The sequence below is a fragment of the Equus quagga genome, chromosome 1, assembly GCF_021613505.1.
Source record: "Equus quagga isolate Etosha38 chromosome 1, UCLA_HA_Equagga_1.0, whole genome shotgun sequence".
Classification (NCBI taxonomy): Eukaryota; Metazoa; Chordata; class Mammalia; order Perissodactyla; family Equidae; genus Equus; species Equus quagga.
In genome coordinates this window covers 137868593-137896552 of record NC_060267.1, presented here as the reverse complement: position 1 = coordinate 137896552, position 27960 = coordinate 137868593, and the positions used below count along the sequence as shown (strand labels likewise).

The 27960-nt window shown below is 43.6% G+C and overlaps 1 protein-coding gene across 3 annotated transcripts; it reads right to left on the bottom strand.

Annotated features, from left to right (window-relative positions):
- Positions 1–428: 428 nt before the first annotated feature.
- On the bottom strand, positions 429–27720 carry CDC25A (cell division cycle 25A). 3 transcript variants are annotated; one of them, XM_046644184.1, is made up of 15 exons: positions 27457–27720; positions 26383–26456; positions 25162–25204; positions 24618–24654; positions 24038–24139; positions 22094–22213; positions 19140–19211; positions 18538–18612; positions 15280–15453; positions 8165–8263; positions 6400–6462; positions 6206–6304; positions 5110–5240; positions 2618–2729; positions 429–2391 (listed from the first exon to the last, which is right to left on the bottom strand). In XM_046644184.1, the coding sequence occupies exons 1-15, from the start codon at positions 27624–27626 to the stop codon at positions 2251–2253; spliced, it is 1512 nt and encodes a 503-aa protein (XP_046500140.1). In that variant the 5' UTR covers positions 27627–27720; the 3' UTR covers positions 429–2250. The 3 variants fall into 3 exon arrangements, with proteins under 3 accessions (XP_046500140.1, XP_046500084.1, XP_046500002.1); XM_046644128.1 differs by having other exon boundaries at positions 19140–19274; positions 24038–24136; XM_046644046.1 differs by having other exon boundaries at positions 19140–19274; positions 27457–27719.
- Positions 27721–27960: the final 240 nt, after the last annotated feature.

Below are 27960 nucleotides of genomic sequence, written 5' to 3'. Positions count from 1 at the left end.
TCTTTGGTTGCATGTGGGCCCAAGACCTGCCAACACCTGTTCTATTTCATTCTATAGTATCCTCTGGCTCCTTCAGAACACAACTGAAACTCCTATCTCATTTAGGGTCCCTCCTTTGGCCTGCTGCTTAATCCATATGAATTAAAAGATCTCATAAGGCAATGTCAGTGGTTCACGCAAGCTATTGATGTCCCTATTTCATCTTGCAAATCAATCTGAATCACAAGTTTGTTTTAGGACTCAGGGTAATAACTGGAGGCCATCCCAGGCACCACTGAAGCCAGGCCAAGTAAGAGCCCTTTGGCCTCTTGAGCAAATGTGGCTGCCCCAGTCACTGGTTTTAGTCAAGTGCGGTCCCAGAACCTTAAAAGGAAACACAATTTCCTTTAAATCCATCAAGAACTAGGCAGAGAGCATGGGTTCAAGGTTGTTTTTATTTTCAGAGCCTGCAACAGTTGGTTAGCAGTGCTAGCTAAGCTGGTACAACCTGAAGGCCATCCCACCTCCCTTTTCTGGCATTCAACCAGCAGAATCCCTGCGAACAAGATTAGAGACCAACTGAGATGTGTCTCAATGTGTGTGGGGGAAGAGGCCTTCTCCCTCTCCTCTCCTCCCCACATATTTTTCTAACAAGATTGTTTTACAGCCAAATGCAGCTCAAACCCATAACATAGCAACCAGTTATCTCCAACATCACTGATTCCCTCCCCACCCCCAGAATAGGAAGCCAAGTCACGAGGGGAGACTGACTTGTGTTTAAGAAAAACTTGGCTACACCCCAGTGGAGCAAAGATGGTAAGGAAAACTGGTGCCTAAGGGTAGGGATGAGCAGGAACCAAACAGGCCTGTCTGGAATCAATCAAGTCTGCCCCAGCTCCTTGGGAGGTGTTCCTTTGAGACCCCCACTTCCATGGGGTCAGATGAGGGGCAACTGATGATGATCTATCACTCCCTGTCCCTCAAATTAAAACATGATAATCTCAAAGTTTTACCTTCAAAACCCACCACGCTGCCTCGTAAGAAACACATTCTAAACAGTCATCTCTATGCCAGCACCCATGTCCTTCTCCTAATGCCCAGGGCTTCCAGCCCCTCTCCCCACCCTTGGGTGGCCCAGCCAACACCGATTTGATACTCCTTGACTCATAAAATGACTGTTTTTTAAAAATGAAAATAAAAGCTATCAAAGAGTATCAGAATAACAGAAGGAAGACACTCAGCGTCTACTCCCCTCCCCATCCTGCAGAGCCCACCCCTCCCTGCCTCCTACTCTGGGACACCTACACTATCATGTTCCAACACTGACCTGGGGGAGTAGGGGTGGGGCAGTGGCAGCTGCCTGAAGTGCTTTCCTGACTGTGACTCCTAGACCAGCCAACATCATAGGGACTGGGGAGAGGAAGAGCGCGTCACCCCTCAAAGAGATCTCAGCGGCCTTCGAGGTAGGTCTGGGAGGTTTAGCTTATGTCCTGTAGCCACGCCTGAGTCCAGTGCCTGCTCCCACCAGTGTCTCAGTCCTTGGCTTTAGATAGCAGCAGCCCCAGTGCCGCAGCACCTCCTGGGGGTGACAGAGCTCCCAGTTCTCTGTCCCACAACTCTCAAGTCGTCCTCTCCTTCCCCCGTCCTTTGTTTTTTTTTAAATAAAAAACAGAGGTAGTCCCTGGGATGGTAAAACCCTACCTAGAATGGCAGTATTATGACTCAAGCAGTTAAATAAAAGTCTTCAGGAGTTAAAAAAAAAGAAAAGAAAAAAGAAAAGTGATCGCTGAAGTTGAATAAATTAAAGATATGGGTTATCCCACAAACACCGTTCCTTCCCAGGCTGTCTTTGGTATTTGGCCAGCAGCATTTCCATTTGTGTTACTTCTCTCCACTTCACTGTCCTGACCCTTCTCTCATGAGAGAAGGCCAGTGCCCAACAAGGCCCCAGGTGATTCATCCAACTGTGGGGGATGAGGAGTCAGAACATCTTGACCTGGTGCTCAGAACTGTGCTGTGGCACACGACTTCCTTGGCAGAACGTGCTGGTGCAGAAGGAGGTCATCTTACAGGGACAGAAGAGGCATAGCCAGCAGGATGCTTTGGGCTCCAACCTTAGGAGTGTGGGAGGTAGGTTTAAGGCGTGGAAGCCCCAGGCCTTCTCTCCAAATGTCACACAGCTGGCCCCTCTGCTTAAGTTTCTCTGCAGCAAAGAGGAAGTGGGGAGGGATGGAGGGAGGCTCAGGCTGCTGCTGTCTGGCACCACCACCCTCAGAGCTTCTTCAGACGGCTGTACATTTCCCTTTTGCTCTTCTCCCCTGCCCAGGTCCGGCTCTTGGTGCGGAACTTCTTCAGGTCTTCTTTAAAGTCCTCGTGGTGCATGGGCCGGTAGCTGGGGGGCTCACAGTGAGACTGGCAGATAAGAGGATGAGGTCAGGGTACACCTGCTCCACCTTCACAATCCTGCTCCCTCCCTGCCTGGGGCTGCAATGCAGACCTGATCAGTGGGTTCTAGGGCCCTTCTTTGTGCAGGGCAAGTCCACAGACCTCTGGCAAGAAATAGCCACGACCATGAGACAGATCCAACTGTCCAACCTGGGTGAGGGGTGGACCATGCTCTCCAGAGAGCTCAACTTACCTGGCATTTCAGGAAGAACTCCTTGTATCCACCCTTCAGGACATACAGCTCAGGGTAGTGGAGTTTGGGGTACTCATTACCCAGCCGATCTCTCTCTCGCACGTACCGGCACCTATAGCAGAAGGCCAAAGCAAGGTTAGCTCTTCCAACATAGAGAAGTATGAAGACAATCACACAGTGAAAGCAGTGGTTGTGGCTTAAGTACTTCTTACACACATCTTCCCAACTGTACATTTACTTTTAGAAACTGTCAAGTTGTGAGTTCCTGGCTATGTGTGATCTTTAGGAACAATGTTCACAGCCAGAGCCACTGCCTTGTATTGGAAGGTAGACAGTTTCTCCTCCAACTTTCCTTTCTCTAAGTTAAACAGCCCTAGCATCTGACCCCTACTGGGCATCGCCCTGTTGCCACCCGCAGCTAATCTGCGGTGACAGCCTCTGAGCGAGCTGTCCACTGCATTCTCTAGCCCTGCCACATTCCCTTGCCTCCTCCTTGATCGGTGCCTCCCGTACCTCCCTCTATCCAAAGGGGCTTCTTTCTTCCTTTGACTTTGAAACAGGCTGAGCTTGCTCCTGCCTCAGGGCACCTATTTGCATCCTATGCCTGGACTGAATACTTTTCCCCATATCCTCACCTGACTGTTGGCTCCTCACTGCCCAACGCATGGTACAAAAGCCAAAACCCTTACAGTGGCCTACAGCTTGTCATCCCCACCCCCTGCTGCTCTCCCTGTCATTCTCCACTCTAGCCACTATCGCCCCCTTGCTGTTCTAACCTGCCTGGAGCTCCCACCTCTGGTCTTCTTGTTCTCTGAAGCACCTTCTAACATATTGTATAGTTTACATATTTATCATGTTGTCTGCCTCCTGCCACTCTAAAATGTAAGCTCGTTGAAGGCAGGGGTTTTTGTCTGTTTTGTTCACTGCTATTCTCCCCAGTGCCTAGAACAGTATCTGGCACACAAGAGGCAATGGTAAGTATCTGTAGAGTGAATAACTCCACTCGTGAATGAACATTAGGCCTTGCTCAAATCCACCTCTTCAGGTGATCATGGTTTTGTACTAATGCAGGGCAAAGTCCTCATCCTTAGGAGACAGATGCTGAAGGACTTGGGGAGACAGTCGCATGTGCCAAATTCTTGCTGCAGGTGTGTGTGTATAGTTATGTGTGTGCAAATGTGGCAAAATATTAGCAACTGATGACATCAGGTAAAGCATGTACAGGGAAATGGTTTGAGCTTTGAAAAGGTTCAAAATCAAAAGGTGGCACAAGAACACGCCTGTGAGAAGTCTCTCTCGGACCACCCTGGTTGAAGCTCCACTCCTGCTGCCCCACCTGTCTCTAAGTGTCTGTCCCTCTTTGGTTTCTCAGCACTTGTCACCATCATCTTACGTCTCTCCACGGGAACCTCCCCCGCAGCAAGTCCTTGTCAGTCCGGCTCCCTGCTGCACCTTCTGTGCCTAACAATGCCTGACACATTCCAGGCTTGCAGTCCTTTCTGAATGCACAGGGATAATGATGGGCAGCTGGTTGGCCCTATCCCAAGCTTTTCAATACCACCACTCACTTCTGACCACATTTTTCAGCACCAGTCCTATTACCATTAATGAGAGTGGAGGATGCTGTTGGAGCATCAGAATATTATTTTAAATCTTAAGTGAACGTTGTTTTATTGTAATTATACTTTCATCTATTTTGGCATAAAATATACCTTTGGGTAGTAAATTATAACTGGGCCTTAGAGACCAAAATCCTCATAGAAGTTCTTGCTAATAAGGAGTGTATGTGTGTGGGGAGGGTATTTCTTTTCACCCTAATATGGCAGTAACATGAAACTACACAACCCACTACTTCACAAAGCTGGACTTGACAAATGTTTGAAAGCATCACCTCAAGTTTTGCGGTTGAGGACTTCACACTTTTCTGGCACTTGCATAAAGAGCAACCACATTGTACTTGAAGGATATCATCTGAGAACAGCAGCCCCATAGGTAGAACTAAGAACTAAGGACAACTAAGGACTGTGGGGGAAACTGGAAGAGCCAGAGTTTAGCTCAATATAACGGAAGGACTAACAGTGAGCCACACCCAGCAGAGGGAAGGACAACTCAGGACTCGGGGTGAGGAAGCAGAGGCCAGATCCTCAGAGGATACTGTGTGAGCAACACTAGTACCACAGACAGCCTGGACTGGAGAAGCCCACCAGCTCTTTGCAACTGAAACTGTCAGGTCAGGCCTATAAACTACATTCAAGGAAGCTGTTCATAAAATCAATCAATTGCTAAATAGATAAGAATTTGAGAACACATCTGTTACACCTGAATTTGTACTTTTATAAGACTGTGTATTTACATGATATGTGTGTAGGCTCAGGCATGGAAATGACTTGTGATGTCCAATAGGACGTTGCAAGTGTGAGCCATATACCACCATGTCCCACAGGAGCACTGTGGGGGCCACGCTGCAGAGCCCAGTTCTGTGTGATACTCACATGCGAGGGCCTCGCTCAGAAGAAAACTCGCAGTGGAACACAACGATGACGCGCTTGCCATCAGTAGGTACGATGGGCTTCTTGAGTAAGAAGTCTTCAACGTCCTCTTCCATGTGCAAGTTCACTGCCCCCTGTGAAGGCACCAGAGACTCTTGGCACCTGCACATCTCACACTTGCAGTAATGATTCTGCAAGAGTGATCTTTAAACAGGCACCTCAAATTCTGTTATGACTGTGCACTTTATGAGTGGTATTTTTTTAATGTTTTAAAAAATTTTTTTCTTTTGAGGAAGATTAGCCCTGAGCTAACATCTGCTGCCAATTCTCCTCTTTTTGCTAAGGAAGACTGGCCCTGAGCTAACATCCATGCCCATCTTCCTCCACTTTCTATGTGGGACACCTACCACAGCACGGCTTGCCAAGCAGTGCCATGTCCACACCTGGGACCCGAACCGACGAACCCTGGGCCACCAAAGCAGAACAAGTGAACTTAACCGCTGTGCCATGGGGCTGGCCCAATGAGTGGTATTTCTGAATTTGGGGACTCTCAAAAGCCATAAGACAGTGGCAAACACTAACACTGTATTTAAAGTACCTCCTTATATTTTTCAACACTATTTTATTGGTTAAAAGATTAAAATGGCACAACCACGTACTGTCTTCCTGGGAAAGTTGTGTCCCAACACCCCCTTCACCAGGCAGCTTAACACAATTACAAGCTTAAGAGGCATCACTAGGCCCAGCACAGACTGGGAAATGTTGCCAGAGAATGGCTTCTCCCAGTCAGGAGCCCTGGGATGTTCAGGCATGGCTTAGAAATCAGTGTGTGCCACCTAGAATTGCCCTTGATGGTGACAGTGTGAGGGACAGAAGAGGAAGCACTTGCTATACAATGTGGTAGCGAGCAATGTAGACCAGGGAACATTCTTTCAGTGCACCAGCAGTCAAATGCCTTTCACACGCACTGCCAGCATGCGAGCTAATAAGCAGCCAGGTGTTACCACACCCCCTTTTAAAAAATCACAGATGCTATCTAGGGCTCCTTCTATGCCCCCCATGACAGCAGGGCTTGACAGCAACACTCAGGAATCCATACCTTAATGTGGCCTCCCTCATATTCATATGGGTATCGGCAGTCAATGATAACAAACTCTTTAATGAGGTTGGCAAACTTGCCATTCAACACAGATGCCATCTATGGAGAGAAAGCCAAGGAAAATTAACTTTGGCCACCAGCAACAACCAGATTCAAATATCCTATGTGCTGAAGGTTCCAAAGGGATGACTTACAATTTCTGGAGAGATGTATTTTAAATCCTGATGCTTGCCAGCAACTGTATGAAAAAGATAACCCTTAAAAAAAGGAAAGAGATACTTAGGAAATCTGAAAGCCTATAAATACAACCTTTATACCGCTTGCCTGCCTGGTAAGAGTCAGCTTTAAAAAACAACCTTTAAATTAATAGTTAGTACATGCTAGTTACTTGTCTAGGCACTTCATTTAACATCCTGACATTTAATTTTCACACAAACCTATAAGGCATATCATTTCCATTTTCAGATACATCAAACCTAAGCACTGTATCCAAGGTCAGCCAGCTAGGAAGCCAGATTTGAATACAGAAGCCTCAGGTAGTTTCCTTTTCCTCCTGCTTTTGTCAGGACTCCTCATCCCAGCAGCCTGACTGTGAATAGCACTTGAAGAACACAGTGTGGAGTGAACTTCACTCATTTCCTGAGCACCTGCTATGTCCAGTATGGTGCCAGACATTGGAGATGGGAAAAATGAGGCCTGGCCCAGCCTTGAGGGGGAAGATGGGTACGTCAGCAATTACTCATGAGGGCGACCAGCTGAGTCAAGTGTTCGCCCATCCTTATGGCCATGTGTGGGTTCATTATGACAAACACAACCAAATGCTTCAATTCAAGCAGAAAGTTCCACTAGCAAGGGCATACCCAGGTTTTTCCTTGCTCTTCCCTTCAGACTAGAATTATCTTCTATTTTTAACCCACTTATCTGTCCCTGTTCCTTCAAAACCCACTTGGCTGAAATATCTACGGTTCAGACTCATACCTTCCCCAATCCTCTAGCTGAGACAAAGCCCCTCTTATTTCTCTTAGCCTGCTGCTTACATTGCACTGACATTTATTTCAATCTACCATGTGGTAGACGTGGTTCTTGTCCACATGGTACAACAGGTCTTACTGACCATGTGTTAAATTTTTTGAGGGAAGGAACTGTATCTCATTTTGGAATCTCTGCCAAACACAAGTGCTTCGATAAAGGGGCTGGCACTGCTCATCAAGCCACGCTGAGGCAGCGTCCCACATGCCACCACTAGAAGGACCCACAACAAAGAATATACAACTACATACCCGGTGGCTTTGGGGAGTAAAAGGAAAAAATAAAGAAAAAAAAAATCTTAAAAAAAAAAAAGTACTTCGATAAATGTTAGCTAAATTAATGAATGAAAGATTCATCTGGTAACCTTCAAGTCACATGTAGTTAAACAAGCTACTGCTGACACATTCCCTGACCCACCCTCATATTTCACCTACAGCTCAAAGGCAGCCAGCTCCTCCCCTGGAGCAAATCCACGTTAGGCCACCTGCAGATCTTCCTCTGGACTTCCCTGGGGGCCTTTTCCCTTAAAGGCCATGCTTCTCTGGACAATGGAGAAATTCAGTCTCAACCCTGAACCTTCTAAGATAACCTTTTGGTATATAGATTTGCAGTGAGGCTTAAGTTTATTTCTGCTTCTTTATACATTCCTGCATTACTGTTTTGTAATCAGAAACACAGTTCCCAGAGAGCCTTGATTTTGGGTTGGTGAGCAACTCCCTACCTGAAACCTCTGATCAGCACCAGTAAGGTCTACAGTTCCACAGAGACCAAGATACACCTGATCATGAGTTTGTCTCTTTATCTTAACAAAATTTCAAACTATGTCCTCTTGGGGGCACCCCAGGAGCCACCTCAGGAAGGCTGAGGGGGGTTCTAGGTAACCCCTCCAATTCCGCATCACACAGCCAGAGCAGCTCTGCTTGCAATTACCTTGGAGAAATCTCCTATGAGGTCCCTTGGGTCATTATCCAAAATGTTCTCAATGGTCCCTTTTGGGGAGGATGCGAGGGATAAAGATTGATGTAGAATCTGTAACAAGTCAAAGGTGGAGAGTGAGGCCAGGGTTCTGAATAGGACTTTTGAAAACATTCATCTAAATATGCCATAAGGAGGAGACTGAAATGTTAATGTCTATATTTAGCAAATAAGAGATTTTGCCTTATTTGACTGAATCTAGAGTGAAAAAAAGAATATGGGTTACTGACTAGGTCTACTATTATTTTAGTGTCTAATTGAATAATTTTTCCTTTTTTTAAAAAAGGAGGATTAAAATTAGGGCTTAGCCTAAAAAAGCATGTTTTAGCTCTATCCACTGAGAAGCTCCAGGGGTGCAGTGAGCGCCCCTAGAGGACAGTGCGCTCTCTAAACACTATTTTACACTAAATGAAACCAGGGCTTTTTGAAGAAGTGATTGACTCCAGTTTGGGACAAGAAATGTACAAGATAAACCTGGAACACCTTGCGGTGGTAGCAAAGAAGCTCTCAGACTTCTAAGGACAAGTCAAAAGGGCTAATCATGGGGAGGTAAGGATTTCTTAAGCGCTACACAAAAAGCACTAAATATAAATAGAAAGATTGATACATTGAAGAATTTAAAAATCAAGAAATTCTGTTCATCAAAAGAACAAGATTAAGTAAGAGAAAAGGTAAGCCAGAGTAGAAGACACATTAATCTAAAAAAAGACTCATCTTTGGAAATAAAGTACTGCCAGAAACGAGAGACAACCCAATAGAAAAATGGGCAAAAAACACGGACAAGTAACACAGAGAGGAAAATCTAGGACAAAGAGGAAGGACTACCAGGGAAATGCAAATTAAGATCAGAGATGCCACACACTCACAGAATGGTTACAATTAAAGGGACGAACAACACTAAATACCAGTGAGGATGTGTAAGAACGGGAACTCTCACACACTGCTGTGAGTACAATCACTTTGGAAAACTACTTGGCAGTGTCTACTAAAGCGAAACACATGCCTAGCCTAGGACCCAGCAGTTCCATGAGAAAGGAAAGTGTATATTTAAAAAACAAAAAGTAAAATATGGTCAAGTGATATTTGACAAGGGAGCCAAGAATACTCAATGGAGAAAAAATGGTCCCTTCAATAAATGGTGTTGTGAAAATTGGATATTCACATGTAAAACAATGAAACTAGATCCCTACCTTACACCACTCACAAAAATTAATTCAAAATGGATTAGACTTAAATGTGAGACTAGAAATCATAAAACTCCTAAAATAAAACATAGGAAAAACTTCCCTGACATGGGTCTTGGCAATGATTTTTTGGATATGACACCTAAAGCATGAGCAACAAAATAAAAAATAAAAAAGTGGGAGTACATCAAACTAAAAAGCTTCTGCAGAGCAAAAGAAACGATCAACAAAATGAAAAGATAACCTATGGAATGGGAAAAAATATTTGTGAACCATGTATCCGATATGGGGTTAATATCCAAAATATATAAAGAACTCATACAACTCAATTCAAAGAAAACCCAAATAATCCAATCAAAAACGGGCCAAGGACCTGAATAGACATTTTTCCAAAGAAGATATACAAACAGCTCACAGGTACTTGGAAAGGTGCTCAACATTACTAATCATTAGGAGAATGCAAATCAAAACCGCAATGAGATATCACCTCACACCTCTTGGAATGGTTATCATCAAAAAGACAAGAGTGGGGCTGGCCCAGTGGCCTAGTGGTCAAGTTCAGCATGCTCTGCTTCAGCAGCCTAGGTTCAGTTCCCAGGTGCAGACCTATACCACTTGCCGGTAGCCATGCTGTAGTGGCAACCCACATACAAAATAGAGGAAGACTGGCACCAGATGTTGGTTATGGGCAAATCTTCAAGCAAAAACAGGAGGATGGGAGACAGATGTTAGCTCAGGGTGAATTTTTCCTTAGGAAAAAAACCCCCCAAAAACCCCGAGATAACAAATGCTGGCAACGATGTGAACAAAAGGGAACTCTTGTATACTATTGGTGGGATTGTAAAGTGGCACAGCCACTACGGAAAAAAGTAGGGATGTTCCTTAAAAAATTAAAAATAGAACTACCATATGATCCAGCAATTCTACTTCTGGGAATACATCTGAAGGAAATGAAAACACTATGTTGAACTGATATCTGCACTCCTATGTTCATATCAGCAATATTTACAAGAGCCAAGGGGCTGGCTCGATGGTATAGTGGTTAAGTTCATGTGCTCCACTTCGGCAGCTGGGGGTTTGCCAGTTTGGATCCCGGGTGCGGACCTACACACTGCTTATCAAGCCATGTTGTTGTAGGCATCCCGCAGATATAAAGTAGAGGAAGATGGGCATGGATGTTAGCTCAGGGCTAATCTTCCTCCAAAACAAAAGATAAGGGGATACAATAGCCAAGACAAGAAAATGACCCAAGCATCCATTGATTGATGAATGGATAAAGAAATTGTAGTACACACACACATACACACAGAGGAATATTATTCAGCCATAAAAAGAAGGAAATTCTGCTGTTCGTGACAACATGGATGGATCTTGTGGGCATTATGCTAAGTGAAATAAGTCAGAAAAAGACAAATACTTTATGATCTCACTTATATGTGGAATTTAAAACAAAAACCAAAACCACCAAACTCATAAAAAAAGAGATCAATTGGTGGTTACCAGAGCCACGGGTATTGGATAGGGGGTGGGAGTTGGGGGGAAGTGGATGAAAGTGTTCAAAAGGTATAAACTTACAGTAATAAGATAAATAAATATTAGAGATGTAATGTACAACATAATAACTACAGTTAACAATGCTGTATGGTATAGATGAATGCTGTAAAGAGAGTAAATCCTAAGAATTCTCATCACAAAGGAAAAAAATTTGTTTTTTCTATCTATATGAGATAATGGATATTAACTAAACTTATGGCAATCATTTCATAGTATATGTAAGTCAAATCATTATGCTGTATACTTTAAACTTATACAGTGCTGTATATCAATTATATCTCGATAAAACTGGAAAAAATTATACAATCATGTTAACAGCAGCTTTATTCACAGTAGCCAAAACCTGTGAACAACCATCTAAATGTCAAACAGGACAGATAATCTGTAGTCTGTTCATCTTAATAAAATAAACACAGCAATGAAAACAAACCCCTGTGGATACACACAACAGATGATTCTCACAAAAACAATGTTGAGCAAGAGAATCCAGACATATATATGCAGTATGATTCCGTGTATATAAGGTCCAAACACAGGCAAAACTCAGCTACAGTGTCAGAAGACCGGTTAGTGTTACTGAGGGAGGAGGCACAAGGAGCAGCTCTGGGATGCTGCTAATGCTCTTTCTTGATTACAGGTGGGATTTATGGGGGGAATGTGTGTTCACTCCATAAAAATTCACCAAGATATACTCTTATTTTCATGGTTTTCAGAATATATAGTAAAATACTTCATTAAGGTTATAGTTTACTTTTTTTTTTTTTTTAAAGACAGTTTTGAATCCTTTGGTTTTTTTTTAAAGATTTTATTTTTTCCTTCTTCTCCCCAAAGCCCCCCGGTACATAGTTGTGTATTCTTCGTTGTGGGTTCTTCTAGTTGTGGCATGTGGGACGCTGCCTCAGCGTGGTCTGATGAGCAGTGCCATGTCCGCGCCCAGGATTCGAACTAACGAAACACTGGGCCGCCTGCAGCGGAGCGCGCGAACTTAACCACTCGGCCACGGGGCCAGCCCCAAGGTTATAGTTTACTTTTGAAAGCAAAACCTCAGGGGCCAACCTTCAGGTTATCTCTCAGGTAGCCAGGTGTCAAAAAAGGGGTTAATTTGAGGATTAAAAAGGATAAAAACTGCAATATATAGAAAAACATCAAATGTTTTAATCCATGAGTTCATAATTTTTATTGAAAAACAACCCATAAGCCACAGTGCCAACTTTGTTAAGATGCAAGGTAGGGCATCATTTGGAAAACTGGCAAATAAAGAGATCCAGCATTCATCCTGCCTTTCCCAAGGGTGACCAAAGAGTGTGATGTGGATAAGTTTCTCTTTATAGGAACATTCTGCTAATAAATGAAGAAAGAATGATAGAACTGCAGGATCACCTTTTTGAAATCCTTGTTAAATGAAGTATTGAATCTAGGCAACAGTCATTGATGGCTGCCCAGCACATTGTGCCCCCTGATCAAAGTAAACAAAAGCATCCACGGAATATTCTTGTCAAAGAAATGGAATCTGAATCTGATTAAAAAGGCTTATGGGCAATATAGAGGGGATAGAAGACAATGTTAGAAGACCCCAAGGGACTGTGGGAACCTCTATAGGACAAATGACCTGAGTTCTTCAACAAATAAAGTGCAAGAGGGAAACGAAAAGATGGAGAGCAGGAACCCAAAGAATAAGAGACCTGTTAACAACGGCAATGTACAAACCTGATGTGAGCAAACTGAAGAAGCACTTAGGAGACAACTGGGAGAAACTGAACCCAGACTGGAAATTTGACAATATTAAGAAAATAAGAAGGGAAATCCCAAGAATGTCAAGAGTAAAAGGAAATGAATATTCTTAAATATTGATATATAAACTAGAAGCTTTCTGAATGGCAATTTGTTGATATGCATACAATGCAAATTTTCATAAAGGTTCCTGCCTTTTAACCTAGAATTCTATTTTTAATTAGAAAAAAACAAAATGTCCATCACATGTTACATAACTAAAGCAGATTATGAAATATAACGCACCAGGCCTACATGTTTTCATAGCTGTGATCTAGTTAACCTTTTACGATGACTGATATTTATTCAAACTTTTTCACGCTACAGAAAACATGGGTAGTTCTCCAGTTTATTTTATAATCCTTAATACCAAACCTTAACACCAAAATCTGATACAAGGACAGGATAATGAAGGAAAAACGTGTATACAAAAGCAATTCTAAATAAGCCAAATACGACACTGCAGGAAGCAAGAATAGTTTTAAAATCAGGGAATCTATGAACGTAAGCCAAAATATATTAAAAAGTTAATAAAAATGGAGTAACCATAGCTAGATGCAAAACTATTTCAAAGGCTTTAGTTCACAGAATAAATAATGCAAAGGAGCATAGGACTTATGCCCAGAGAACCATGACTCTATAAAGACAAATCATTCACCCAAAGAAATAGCTAACGGTCAATCAGAAATGAAGAGACTTCCCTGGAGTCAAGAAAGAGACACAAGATACTACTTTTCACATATCAAAATAGCAAAAACTTCCTAGGAATGGTAACATTCAGTGCTGGGGACACTTTGGATAAAGTCGTCAATTCATTTGTTTCTGGTAGGCATGTGCATTGCTGACTCCTTTTTAGAAAAATATAGTAAATGTACATAGCATTTGCCCCAACAACCTCACTTATTCCCCTAAAAATGAAAATGCAAGGATGGTGAATATTGTTGTAGTGTTGAAAAACGGGAAACATTAATCAACAGAAAAATAGCGCATCCATAATAAGGACTCTCATGCAGCTATTTGAAAATAATTTACATTTGTGTACAGATGTATAGGGTGTTTGTGATATTGTATTAGGGGAGGAAGTTCCAAAATAACTGAAAACAAACCACACAACTATGAGTAATGGAATTCATTAACTTTAGCCTTTGATTTGATAGAATTAGATATACTGAACTTGATACCAAGGAGGATACTTATTTTGAATACAGGTGAAACCTTTATAAAAATTAAACTTCTGGGGGCCAGCCCCATGGCCTAATGTGGTTAAGTTTGGTGTGCTCCACTTTGGTGGCCTGGGTTCAGTTCCCAGGTACAGACCTACACCACTGGTTGGCAGCCATGCTGTGGTGGCGACTCACATACAAACTAGAGGAAGATTGGCACAGATGTTAGCTCAGGGCGAATCTTCCTCAGCAAAAAAATAACTAACTAAATAAATAAAAAATAAACTTTTATTAGGCTATGATAGGATGATAGGTCAATTAAAAGGAAATAAATGAACTAAAATACATAGAACTAAGTGACAATGTAAAACACTACAAAGTTGTGAGACAAATCTAAAGTGGTGGGAAATTTATAGATCTAAATAAATAAGGAAACAAGAAAACAAGTGAGTTTGGCATAGAATTCATGAAGCTGGAGATAGCAAACCCAAAGAAACTAGAAGCCCCAAGAAGGCTGGCCCTGAGGCTGAGTGGTTAAGTTTGTGCGCTCCGCTTTGGTGGCCCGGGGTTTCACCGGTTCGGATCCTGGGTGTAGACATGGCACCACTCATCAGGCCATGCTGAAGTGGTGTCCCACATGCCACGACTAGAAGGACCCACAACTAAAAATACACAACTATGTACTGGGGGGCTTCGGGGAGGAAAAGGAAAAATAAAATCTTTAAAAAAGAAGGCCTAAGAAAAGCCCACTCTCCCCAGCCAAAGGATTAGAAAAAGGGCAGCCTATCAAGACAACTCTTAGACAACATAATACTCTACTCTGGCCAAACACGAAGGAAAAAATTATGGCCCCACTCCATGCCTTGCCAGTGCGGGCAGAGAGTTATTAGACTTCCGCCTTGCCCAGCTGTTAAGTGTCCCAATCTTTACTCCACTGGGATGGTGTCAGCAGAGGCACACTAGGGAGCTTAAACTCCCAGTCCTGCCCAGCAATAATGAGACTTATCCCCGACCCTATGTGTCATGTCAAGGGAGGCTGTGTTGGGGAACCTGAACTTCTACCCCCACCTTCCCTGCAGTATCAGAGGCCTGCTAAAACAGATTTACATAGCCCACAGTCTCATAATACCCCAAAACATACAGATAAAATTGAAAGATCACTTGTCATACCAAGAACTAATCAATAGAAGCCAAGACACAGATGCTGGAATGATCTGAGAAGGATTTTAAAGTAGCCATCACAGAAATGCTTCAACAGGCAATTATGAACATGCTTGAAACAAATGAAAAACACAAATAGCAAGTCTCAGCAAAGAAAAGGAAGAACAAAACAGAAATTTTAGAACTGAAAAATAGAGTTATCACTCTCCTCAAGCCAAAAGGAACCAACAAAACCAACCTCTTGGGGCTTCTCTGGACTAGCTGCCTCTCCAGGACTGGCCCCAGCCATGCTCTTCCTCCGCTTCGTATTTCCAGGTGGGGACTCCTCTTGAGATCGTTCTGGTCTTTTCAACACTGGCCGGGCAGTGGAGCTACACATGGAAGGGGAGTCAAACAGCTTGCATCGATTGCCCTTAGGGGGGAAAAAAGGGAGAGACCCATCTTTCATTAAAACTTGCTCACTTGAATGGTAAAGAGAATGGACCAGGGTTTTCTGGAATGGTTTAAGATCCACCCTAAATTAGGCAACAGACACTGTCCATTCATCTAGTCCCTGCAACTCTCGCAGGGCCTGGCACATCATAGATACTCAGTACCTGGTGTTCCACGAACATGTACTAAGCTGACATTATATGGAGATGAGAAAGATAATCCACGCCCTCAAGAAGCTTACTGTCTATACAGAGTCCTAAGAGTCAAACTGTTACCTTCCAGCCGCGAACATATTTTTTGTTTCCTCTTCCCCTCTATTTTATTACTTACATCTTGCCCAAGCAGCTTGACAGGATTTAACACCCCACCAAAATCCATAAAAGGTGTGAGGTTATCCAGACTGTACTATAAAAAAGAGCCAGTAAAGTGGTTAAAAACTGAGTTGAGTCAGAGTTTGCAGGGGGCAGGGGTACGCAGAGGAACAAGTGCCTTCAAAATTGTGTTCAGAAGTCCTTCTCTCCGGGCCAGCCCCGTGGCTGAGTGGTTAAGTTTGCGCACTCTGCTTTGGCAGCCCAGGGTTTCGCTGCTTTGGATCCTGGGCTCGAACACGGCACCACTCGTCAGGCCATGCTGAGACGGTGTCCCACATGCCACAACTGGAAGGACCCACAACTAAAAATATACAACTATGTACCAGGGGGCTTTGGGGAAAGGAGAAATAAAATCTTCAAAAAAAAAAAAAAAAGTCCTTCTTTCTACTTGGTCTTTTTTTTTTTTTTTTTTTTTTAAAGATTTTATTTTTTTCCTTTTTCTCCCCAAAGCCCCCCGGTACATAGTTGTATATTCTTCATTGTGAGTCCTTCTAGCTGTTGCACGTGGGACGCTGCCTCAGCGCGGCCTGGTGAGCAGTGCCATGTCCACGCCCAGGATTCGAACCAACGAAACACTGGGCCACCTGCAGCGGAGTGCGCGAACTTAACCACTCAGCCACGGGGCCAGCCCCTACTTGGTGTTTTTTTTTAAATAACATCAGAGCATTTTAATGTAAGACTTACAAAGCCAAAGGAAATACAGGAAGATGTTCTACGGTACTTGGTTTTTTTAAAAACTAATTTCCCAGAGTCTGAGGGCAGCCAATCTGCCTAGTGATAGAGGCAGTGTAAGTTCAGCTCTCTAACCTCACATCAGCCTGTTCACGACTCAGTGTGCCTTGGCTCCGTTTTTCCTTCCGTGCACAATGTCCCTTCATACTCCAGTAAACCACTCTCTTTGGAGCTGATACTAAAATTTCAATGTTGCCTCTTCTTTGAAATGTTCCTAATAGTTCCCAGTGGAGTGAGTCACTTCCACATTGCCTCTCCCAGAAACCAAGAATTTTCTCCTAATTTTTCTGAAGTTTATTTTAACAGAATGTTGTTCAGAAAAGCAAGAATAGATTTCTTTTTTTTATCCAGAAGTGCTGGAAGTTTTTGGAAGAGGGTCCACTGCTTTCAACAGGGTCTCAGAGGGAATTATGCACTCCTCAAGGGCAGAAACCACAATTCCAACAGAGCCCCCAGCTATTGTGAGGCTGCAATAAATGTTTGTGGAAGGAAATTTCCCACTGTGAAGGGCCCTTAATACTCATGTTCATGATTTCTAAAACAAATTTATAAAACTGGTAAGCCATTTCCCAAGCATTCTCACATTACATATAATTTTGTCTTTCAAAAGGACCCATGGCAAATTTAGTCCTCGTATTTGTACCAGGGTAGCTTATTTCCTCAAAGCTATGCATGTTAATCTACTATAATTTGTAAATAGCCTCAAGACTAGTTCATTTGTCCCATTTTTATAGTTCAGGGGCATTGATAGTTAAAAATGTAGCTATCAGCTTCTATGTATACCTAAAGGTGTGTGACTCTGAGTCTGTACTATGATATCTAATTTTCCCTAGGTGTTTGCATAATAAATGATGTGTAACTGTGAGGGCCCAGCCTTGCTTCTAACTTCCTGTTTGAAGGTATCTCTGATGGAAACATAAATCTTGTCTATATATCGATGGTGGGTATTTTCAATTAAAAAATATAAGCATTCTGTGAGTTACTGTTGCTTGTCTAGTGTTGTGCTAGATGCTATGGAGTATAAATAAATGAGAATGATCTAAAAAAGAAAGAAAATAGTCTTCAGACTAAAAAGGCTTTTTCAAACTACCTGGATGGTAGATCCAAAAGTAACTGGTCCCTTCTAATCGAACACCTTATAGATTAGGAACAGATGCATAAACGAAATGCATCCTTCAAGGTCACAATAGGTAGCTGAGGTGGGGTATAAAATCCAGGTGCCTAAATCCTGTCATTCCATTCAACCTTTGGCTGTACCCAGCTAAGGTGGCATTATTAAGGGCACACCCACACCATACCAGATGCTAAGAAGACAGGAGACAGCAGCTCTTCTACCCTCCGGGTACTTAAACACAGACATACACATACAAACACCCAACAAAATCAAGGAACTACCTTAACAGTATTTCTCAAACTGAAAACTTTGGTGTCATTCTCATGGCTTCTCCTTTACCTCTATCACAGCCAAATTTCTAATTTACGAAGTTCCTTCAATCTGTTCCCTCCTCTTCACATGATTCAGAGAACATTTTCAGCAGTATTCTAAACAGTCACAATAGGCTCGTAAGTGGCATGTTTGTAACTGATCCCTCCTCCCTTCCAGTTAACATAGCTCTGCTACATAAAGTCCTTCAGTTCACAACCAGTTGTTCTCTGACCAAGAATAGCTGGGATGAACTAGAAATTATCAAAACAAGGATTACATGCATGTATATTACCCAGACTTTCGCACACACAAATGAGGATAAAAAACTTGAAAAACAGTGTGCATTACACCAGAGAACACTAGTAATCAGTCAAGGGGAGAGGTCCATACACTCAAAGACAGAATCTCACACGAAACAATTTTTGATGCCAGTGAGGACATGGACAAATGGGTTAGTTTTCTGTTTAGTCTAGTCCACTCTGTCCCAGAGGCCCAATTACTCAAGGCTCCCTATAGACACACCAGAACAACTTACAAGGTTTGTGGTTCTTCTCATGACAAGGGGAGCTGTCCACAGGCTTGCCATGCATGATGGGGTCTCTTCATCATTCTAAAGAAAGAGAAAAACTGTGTTACAAAGATCCACTAGAGATTAACATTAGTTTAAATGCTTTAGGTATAATTCTGCCTAAGAATACTAGACAGGCTTAGATAGGAGGCATCTAATGTTCACGCGTCTTCCCCACTCCCCAAAATTTTAAGGTCAGAAGAGAACCACACGTAACAGTTCAGATATCTGAACATAACTAAAAGCACCCCCTGTGAAGGTATGTGAGGAGGTATCCTCAGTCTCTTTAGATTTATGCCACGTGGCAGCCAGTCCTCCACTGTTCTGGTTCATGTCTCTTACACAAAAACAGATTGTCAGCTCCGTTGGGGTAAGAAGGATCATCAGTGCCTTCTTTTGAAGTCCCCCGACAGGATTTAATCAGGCTAGAAGCAGAGTCTCAATAAATCCTCACCAAATGAACAAAAATACCAGCCAACTCAAGCCCTGGGGAATCGCTGTTCTTTGCATGGCTTCTCCAGGGGGTAGTTAGTAGAATGGATAGAAAAACACACACACACACACAGTACCTTCAGATTCTCTCCATCGAGAAGGTCCATGAAGCCATCATCCTCATCAGACAAAGCGGCAGTCACAGGTGACTGGGGCATAAAAAGAGGAATGAAATTCCCTGGTTCACTGCTATCTCTTTCATTTGAGGAAAGCTACAAGACAGAATTCATGGCTTGTTAATAAGTGATCAGCTTTGATTTCCTTGAGTGGGCCACTGGTTTTTATGAGGAAAGCATACAATATTTGTTACAAGAAGTAAAATTTTAGCAGCCGCTAACCAAAGGAAAATGAATCCCAAGATTAGTCAGGCCTAGTAGCCTTCACAAAGAACTCTTCCCAGAAGCAATTCACTTTACAGTAGGATCTGGGCATCGCCTCTTGTGAAGGACAAGGTTTGTTTTACCAGGATTTTAACTGGTGAAGATGGAGCAACACGAGGGTTGTGAAAGTATAACAATCTGCTGGAACAAGGAAGGGTGAGAAGATACAAGTCTCTACGGAGACCACAAAACGGCCTAGAGAATGCTTACGTAACTAGCTCTGACAGAGGGAAATAAAGGGTGGCCTGGTCCTAGAAAATCTAGTTCTTTAGACTTGGAATTTAAATGATAGCTGCTTGGGGGCTGACCCTGTGGCCAAGTGGTTAAGTTTGCACACTCTGCTTCAGCGGCCCAGGGTTTCGCCAGTTTGAATCCTGGGCACGGACATGGCACTCCTCGTCAGGCCATGCTGAGAAGGCATCCCACATGCCACAACTAGAAGGACCCACAACTAAAAATATGCAACTATGTACTGGGGGGCTTTAGGGAGAAAAAGGAAAAATAAAATCTGAAATAACAGGAAACCAATGCTTAAGAGCGGTTACCAAGATCATCCAGCTCACCTGTTTGACTCCAAAGCCCAAGTTTTTCTCCCTCCTACACTCCCTCCCTAGGACAAAGAATCACTCCTGGAGTGAAAATGGGGGCATCTCATTAGGCAACAGCAACCTTATATTGTTTTTTGGGGGAAACTCCCATTACAAAATATCTATTTAACATAGAAAATTTAGAAAAACCATTCATAAATCTACCATCTAGAGATAACACTGCTAATACAAATATTGCTGATACTGAATTATTTCTTTTCCAGGTGCTTTCCAAAGCCAGGAATAAAGTTGAGATATATATCTTTTTTCCACAGTAACAAGGCAGTCCCAACTTAAGCCCTACAGATAATCCTTAAAATCTAAATCCCTTCGTGGTATAAATGCATTAATCCTCAAGCGGCCCTCGGGTTCTCAGAGTGGATCACTCACCTAGGAATCTTCGTGCTGCGCACCTACTCTGGTTCAGGCACTAGCTGGGCTTCACAATATAAAACAAGTTCTGGGTTGCCTTTGATCCTCCCCAAGTGCAGCTGAGCACACTGGCAGTTTTTAAGCCAGCAAAGCCCAGGAGCAGGCAACTGTATCACAGGGCAGCACTTTTTGAAGGCTCACATTCTAATACCAATTTTATGTGTGTGTGTGTGTATGTGTGTAAAGATTAGCCCTGAGCTAACTGCAGCTAACTGCCGCCAATCCTTTTTTTCCTGAGGAAAACTGGCCCTGAGCTGACATCTGTGCCCATCTTCCTCTATTTTCTATGTGGGACACCTGTCACGGCACGGCTTGATAAGCGGTGATAGGTCCGTGCCCGGGATCCTCACTGGTGAACCCCAGGCTGCTGAAGAGGAGCACATGAACTTAACCACTATGCCACTGGGCAGCCCCTATATAATACCAGTTTTTGTGACCTAGGTTCTGGGACCCCAGGTACAGATGTGCTATAGAAAATAACAGACAAATCTCTGGACAAGACCTAATTCTTACTCCACGATTCTTATACCAAGAAGTCACTGATTATGCTTGGAGATTAAAAGCAAGGATACGAAAGAAATACCCTCAGATATGATCAAAAGCCAAACCACTGAGATTAGTGCTGGCTTTCTTTCAGTTTGCACCCTCAGCACCTATAATTAGGGATGGCCAAATGACCACAGGAAACCCTGGTGCTCCTCTGGTCTTCAAGCACACACTAAAGATGCTTAGTTTTACCCAACTCTCTAAAGGTTACTGTGTACTTGGGCATCAGGAAATTTTGTTAAATCCCGGTCTTCTGTTTATCTGCGTCCTTTGGCAAACTGCCCAACCTTCCTGCCTAACCGGACTTTCCCAGTCTGTAAAATGGACTAACTCCAACTATTTCACAGGCTTATGAGGACTAAATACAAGAAAACATAAAAGTACTTTGTGCAAATGCTAGACAGAACAGCAATACTGCTGAACCTGAACCTCAGACCACCAGCCAGATTGGAAAGCTGTATTTTCAGATGCAAGTTCCCAGGAAAAACTGGAGATCAAATGTGGTCATTTTGCTCAAGTTGGACCTCTCTAGTCTATAGCTGTCAGATCAACGCAGGAAACTTTGGAATGACAGTCTGTCTGGAAAATTAAAAAACCAGGGGCAAGTGGCCTCAAATACTGGTCAGGTAGCCTATATGCAGTGGGTTCACTAGACTCCATCATAGTTCTTAAGAAACTACCTTTGGAAGAAGCCAAGTGGTCTCTTCAAACAAAATCACTGTGGGAAGCACCTCTTGGCACTCAGGATGCATTGTAAAGGGCAAGTTTTAAGTAAGACATATAATCCCACCATACATACATTTAGAGGAATGATGCAGGATGCCTGCAGATTATTTTCCCAGAATCAACAAGGTCAAATATTCCTTGTTCAAGTCCAACATTTCAAACATAGCATCTCTCACTCTGCTTCTGCCTGTCTGTTCTCCAGACACAGCAAAAACACAAAAAAATGTGACAGTCTAGTTTCAAAAGACAAAGTCAAGGTAAAGACAGCATGAGCTACTATAGTGTCTTCAACTCCAATTTAAAGAGGGTGCTTTAATTCTCTTCCCATCAGATCTCCCCTATGAAAGCCAGAGCACATACCATCCGAGCTGGGGCAGAGTTCTGCCTCTGTGTGAAGAGGTCTTTACCCTCCTCAAGTCCATGAGAGTGCAGGCAGCCACGAGATGCAGGTCTGATTGGCTTCTTAAACTCAAAGGCTTCCTGCAAGACAGTATAGTCAAGACATCTTCTACTGTTCATGAAAACCAGCTCTAGGGCCTTGGCTGTAGCTCACGTGAGGCAGGCAAGGGAGTGGGCACTGATCACCTGCTTATAACTGCCTCCAAACTAAGGGTTTACCCATTTCTGATCTAATTCCAACACTGGATCTGGGTAACTAAGAATTTCAAAGACTCTGTCAACAGCTAACTTCTAAGGCAGCATTTTTTTCTCTCACCACAAACACTTTCTTTCCTAACAAACACATGAGTATTTGCCAAGTATACAAAATACTGAGTTATAAGCTAAATCAACTTTCTAAAATCTAAAGTAAAATCATTTCAATATAATTGCCTGTGAATGAGAGCCGAAACTTTCCACTCTAGATTTATACGTTTGAGGGCTTTGTATTTTCCACCTTCTTCCTACCAATGGCAGATAATCTTTTTCCACTGAAAATTACTATATACCATACTAAAAGCAAAGGGGAAAAAAAACCCTACTAGTTTACTCAACAACATGGATGAATTTCACATAATGTTGAGAGAAAGAAGCCAGAAGTGATAGAATATATCCTGTATAATTCCATTTACTTAAAAATTAAAAGCACTTATAATCCTCCTACCCTAAAATATCCACTTAACTTGTTATGTTAGGCTCAGAGCAATAACAGCTAATATCAGAGTATTTATAAGCTAACACAGCACTAAGTGCTTGCTGTGCATTAGCTCATTTAACCATCAACCACAACCCAATCATCCCCATTTTATAGATGAGGAAAGTAGGCCTTACAGGTAAGTGATGTGCCTAAGATCTGGCTTCATGGCCAGACAGGACAACTACAGAGCAAGAGCTCTTTAACTTAAGACTGTTTCCCCTCTAGAACAAAGCTCCAGGCAACCCTGGGAGAAGTCAAGTTCAGACAGTGCTGGGGGAACCAGGCCTCAGTATAGCTTTGGACTATTTAGTAGAAAGCACTACGCAGAGGCTGACACAGTGTTCCAAGCACTCAAGGCAGGAACTCATTTCTGTACTCTCCCTTAGGACATCTTGCAAGTTGCCAAAGGAATCACTGAGAGAGTTCATGGAGGCAGTAGGCTTCACACCAAATTTGGAAGATTATAAGGATTATGAACTGTGGCATTTTAGCAGAGAATGGAAAATGGGAGAAAACAGATATGGAAATAGAGTAAGAAAGAAGACTGGAAAAGTTGAGCTAATTCATTTAACTTTTGGATGCCTACCCTGTGCAAGGCACCTTGCCAGGTGTGAGAGAAAAATCAGGTCAGGGTGTTCTTGGAGTTTCGGACGGACAACCACAAGCTTACCCCCTGAGCTACCATTTCAGTTACGCTGAGATTCCCTGGGACTTGTTGGCCCTAGTCTTTCAAATACTGTCAAGAAGTGTTTTCCTAAGCTTACAACTCATCCCAGGATCAGCACAAAGAGGCAAAGAAGGCCTGGGGAGACCTTTCCAGATAAACTATTTATGGATATAATTACTCCTAAGAGCTACTATCTGAGCAACTCCTACCTGCCAGGAAGGATTTGAAATGCTTTATCTACATTATCTTATTCAACTCCCACACAGCCCTACAAGGTACTGCTATTCCTATTTTACAAACAAAGAAGCCTAGAAAAAGAAAGAACTTGCCAAGGTCACACAGCTAGTAAGCAGTAGGATCCAAATGCAGGTTGTTCTGAGGCCAAAGACCATCATGACTTTTGGTGAAGGTTTAGAAAGCAGCCCAGCCGTTTCTCTGTGAGCCACTGACACTTGTGGGCTTTTCCTTTGCCCTAGGTTAGTAGATTGATGCCACAACTCACGTTTTCCTTGTTCTCATCCTGGTCAATCAGCTGAAAGACATCATGGTCAAGAGAGTCGGAATGGCTCCTCTTCAGCGCTGGGCTACACCCCAAGAGCTTCTGCTATCAGTGACAAAAGAAATTAGGGCATGTAAATGAAAATTCAATGGGAACTCAGTTCTCTAAAGAAAAAAGGAAAGCTGGAGGGAGGGCCTAGCTCCTCACACACTGCAGTAGGTAACCAGTGAATGTGGCCAGGGCTCCACCTTGATAGAACGCGGGACAGAAGTTCCTACACAGCTTTAGCCTAACCTCACAAGGTCTATAGCACTCTCAGCAGGGATGTAGGGTGTCAAACCACTCCCAAATAACATCACTTGTACAAAAAGAACCCTTTCTGGTTTGATAAAACTGATAGTTAGAGATGGAAGAAAAGCCCTTAAGAGGCAACTGTTATTGAAGTTCTTTAGGTAGAGTGTTTATGGGACTAAGGAATAGCAGTCCTCACGGCCTAAATTACAGTCTACTGTCAAGGCCACAATGGTAGGTAAGGGGCCAGATAATAGGTATTAGTTCAAAATAAACAAGGGAACTAACTTACAGGTAGAGAATTTATCCTCTTCATGGGATTTTCAAGGCTGCAATGAAATCAGAAGGTAAATGATGAGAACAAAGCAAGTAAAGAGGTTCTCATATTAGCAGATTCACAGCGTCTAACCTATAGTTTGGGAGGAGACAAAAATATTCCCATTTTGGGCAAGATGGAAGAACAGATTTTTGAAGCTGTCTTGTTCTCACACACCCACCCAACACCGGGCTTCTAGGTGAAAAAAGCAAGCTCAGGTCTTCTCTTAAAATATACCCGTTCTCCTAAGGCTATGACATCAGAGGATAGAGCAAGGGTTTGGGTGAGACTGGAAAAGAACCCCCAAATTACAGCTAAAATAAAGGAAGGGAAGTTCTGAAAACTGACACAAACCACGCAATCTCAAAAGATACCAGATTGTTTACAGGGTATAGATCCAGGAATCTTACCAGGTACAGCTAATAAATCTACAGCTCCAGTCCAGAGGATGAAGAATTTCATTAAAAAATTAAGAAACCTTTTTTCTAAGCACAAACATTTAAAAGCAGTGAATACATACTTTTCTTTACTGTCCAAGGGCCCAGGAGAATCCAGACAAAAGCCTATGGGAAATTTAAAAAAAAGTCTCAGGGAATAATACATGAAATACCATCTTGTCATGAAAATAAACAAACAAATAAATAAAACTATTAATACTGCTTCTCTAAGGCAGCCAACAAAAACATATGGCTGGGACTTTTGCCAGAATTGAAGCTGAGTCTCTATTTGATTGTCAAAAAGTTTATATTTGCTCAAGTCTTAATATTTTCATGATATATCTACTAATCTCCCTTTCCTTCTTGCCATCAAATATCATCAAGGGAAACAGGATTTGAGGAGTGTGAATTAAACCAAACCTCGTGACTGCCTGGCTTTTCAGATGGGGGTTACCCAGGGAACTTTCTGACGGTGAGTTCCAACTACGGAAAGAATAGGTCCCAGTTTTCTGGAATAGTTTGGATTTCAAATATTTTATCCTGTCATAATTTGGGGCTTTGGAAAATACAATTATGTTATATGACAAGCAAGGCAAGTATGTATTGTCTTCTACAAAATAACACCAAGCGAGGTGACCATCTCAAAGGCAGCAGGGTGGAGAAGACACTGCTCAGCATGGCCCAGACCCACCAGTGCCTGCCTAGAGCACACCTTTCCTCCACGATGTGTGTACAACCTTAAAGGAAGTTAGGTGTTAGCTCCTGAGTGGTATTCTCCTTTGCCACACTGCCACTAATGAGAATCCTATCCCTAGTTCTTAAGCAGCCTATATTTGAAGATTTTTGCTCTTGCAGTTCCCTAACCTAAAGTATATGTGCAAATACAGATGAACTCTGCAGTAACGTGAATTTATAAATTAGAATAAAATGCACTCGCACATTTCCTCCATAGCAGGCTCACTGAAATAATTTCATAATACTTTAAACAGTTTGACTCTGTACTTTAACCAATAAGATTTCTGGAATTGCCACTTATAGTGATATGGTTAATTTTACCCTATTACTCATCCTCAAGACCAAGCGCATCACCTCCCTGCAGACACTTGACACTTGTTTCCTCTCTTCACAAACTGTGGCAGGGGCTCCTCTGTACTGTTCTTAAGAAATCCAATGCCATGACTTCTGTTTACTGTCTCAACTACTCACCAGACTAAGTTCCTAGGTGGAGATGCAAGTTTCAGCAAATTTCAAGCATTGCTCCCACAAAGCAGACACGTGACAAATACTGAAGACTAAAAGAATACCTGAATCAGTTGACTCGGAGGAACCCATTCTCTGCAAACTGCTGTTTTTCACTTCCAGTAGCTGTTCATACTCACTGAAACCAAGAGAAATAATTCTATGTATATATTTCTAGGACATAATTAAAAGGTCACACACAGGAGACAGGCCATGAGGTTAGCAAGTAGCCAGGCTGCCATCAACCATCATTCATCAATCATCATCTAGGCCACACCACAGAACACTTTGCCATCCAGAACAGCCAGTTAGCACTAGAGCATAAAAGGAAATGAGAAAGGAGTGGGTCGGCATGGCCTGGGTCACACTGTAGGACAGGATAAACTATGATGCCTCTTGGAGTATTTCCTGAAATGAGAGCATGTGTTCTAGGTACTGTGCTCAAAGCTGGGATGAAAGATGACTAGGACAAGTTCCTGCTTTTCAGAGGTTGGAAAACGTGTAAGACACGTGCTTACTTAGAAAATGGGATGTCCAAGATTGAAGGGAAAACAGCTCCACCAGAAACACTGTAGGATGCATTTCTTGCTATAAGAAAAAGTTGAGGGAGCTTTTGAGTATGGAAAGTTGAGTGAAAAGGCCTGGCCTCGTTATGGAAAGCATCGGGGTGGACATCAGGAATGTGCACGGGGAGAGCGATTGCGATGATTTTGTGCAAACGCCAGGAAACAAAATGCCATGTCCCTTTGTTGAGAAGGAACAAAGCTCACAGGAAACGAAGATCCTGTGAGGAAGTTCAGCAAAGAGTGGAAGTGAGCGCCTAGAACGGCCTGCTTTTGCCCCGTGGGGGTAGATTTCAAAGAGCTTCCTAGGATAGGGACAGAAGAAGAGTATAGGGCAATCCGAAAGAAGTGGCGAGCTGGGGCCGCCCACCCCCCCTACTACCGGGCCTGGCTCGGGGCTAAGGGGGGCCTCTCCCGCTCAACATTCCGCTTGGGGGGAGGGTGCACATGGTGAGCCCCCGCCTGATGCGGGCGGGCAGGTCTCGCCCTTCTCCGTGCCCGTTTCCCGGCCTGATCTCCCCGAGAGCCGTCTGAGAGGCCAGCGGCCCGCGGCACTGCTCGCCGGTCCCTCCTCACCTGCCCAGCCCCTGCAGCTGGTCCATGGTGACCGTCAGGTTGGTGACAGGCGACAGGCCTCCGGCGGCTGGCGCGCCGAACAGCGCCTTCACGACGGGCTGCGACGCGGGAGGGGGGCTGCAGGCGAAGAGCAGGCGGCGGCGGTGCGGGGGCTCCGGGCCCAGTTCCATGGCGGCGCCCGGCCTCCCACGGCTCCCGCTCCCTCTTCCGCCGCCTCCGCCGCGCCCGCCCCGCCCCGCCGGCACCGGCCTCGACCGCGCGCCCAGTAGCCGGCGCCCGCGGGTCAAACACAAACACGATCCCGCGGTTCAGGGTCGCGGCTGCCACGGGCAAGCGGCGCGGACGGGCGGATGTCCAGACCAGGCAGGAGCCAGGCACACGCACGGGTGTTCCCCCCTCACCCCGCGAGGCCAGCGGTGGGCGGGCGCCGGCAACCTGAAGATTAAATCCAAACAAACGCGGCGGATCAGGAAGGGATAGTGGCCAGAGCCCCGAGTCAACGGC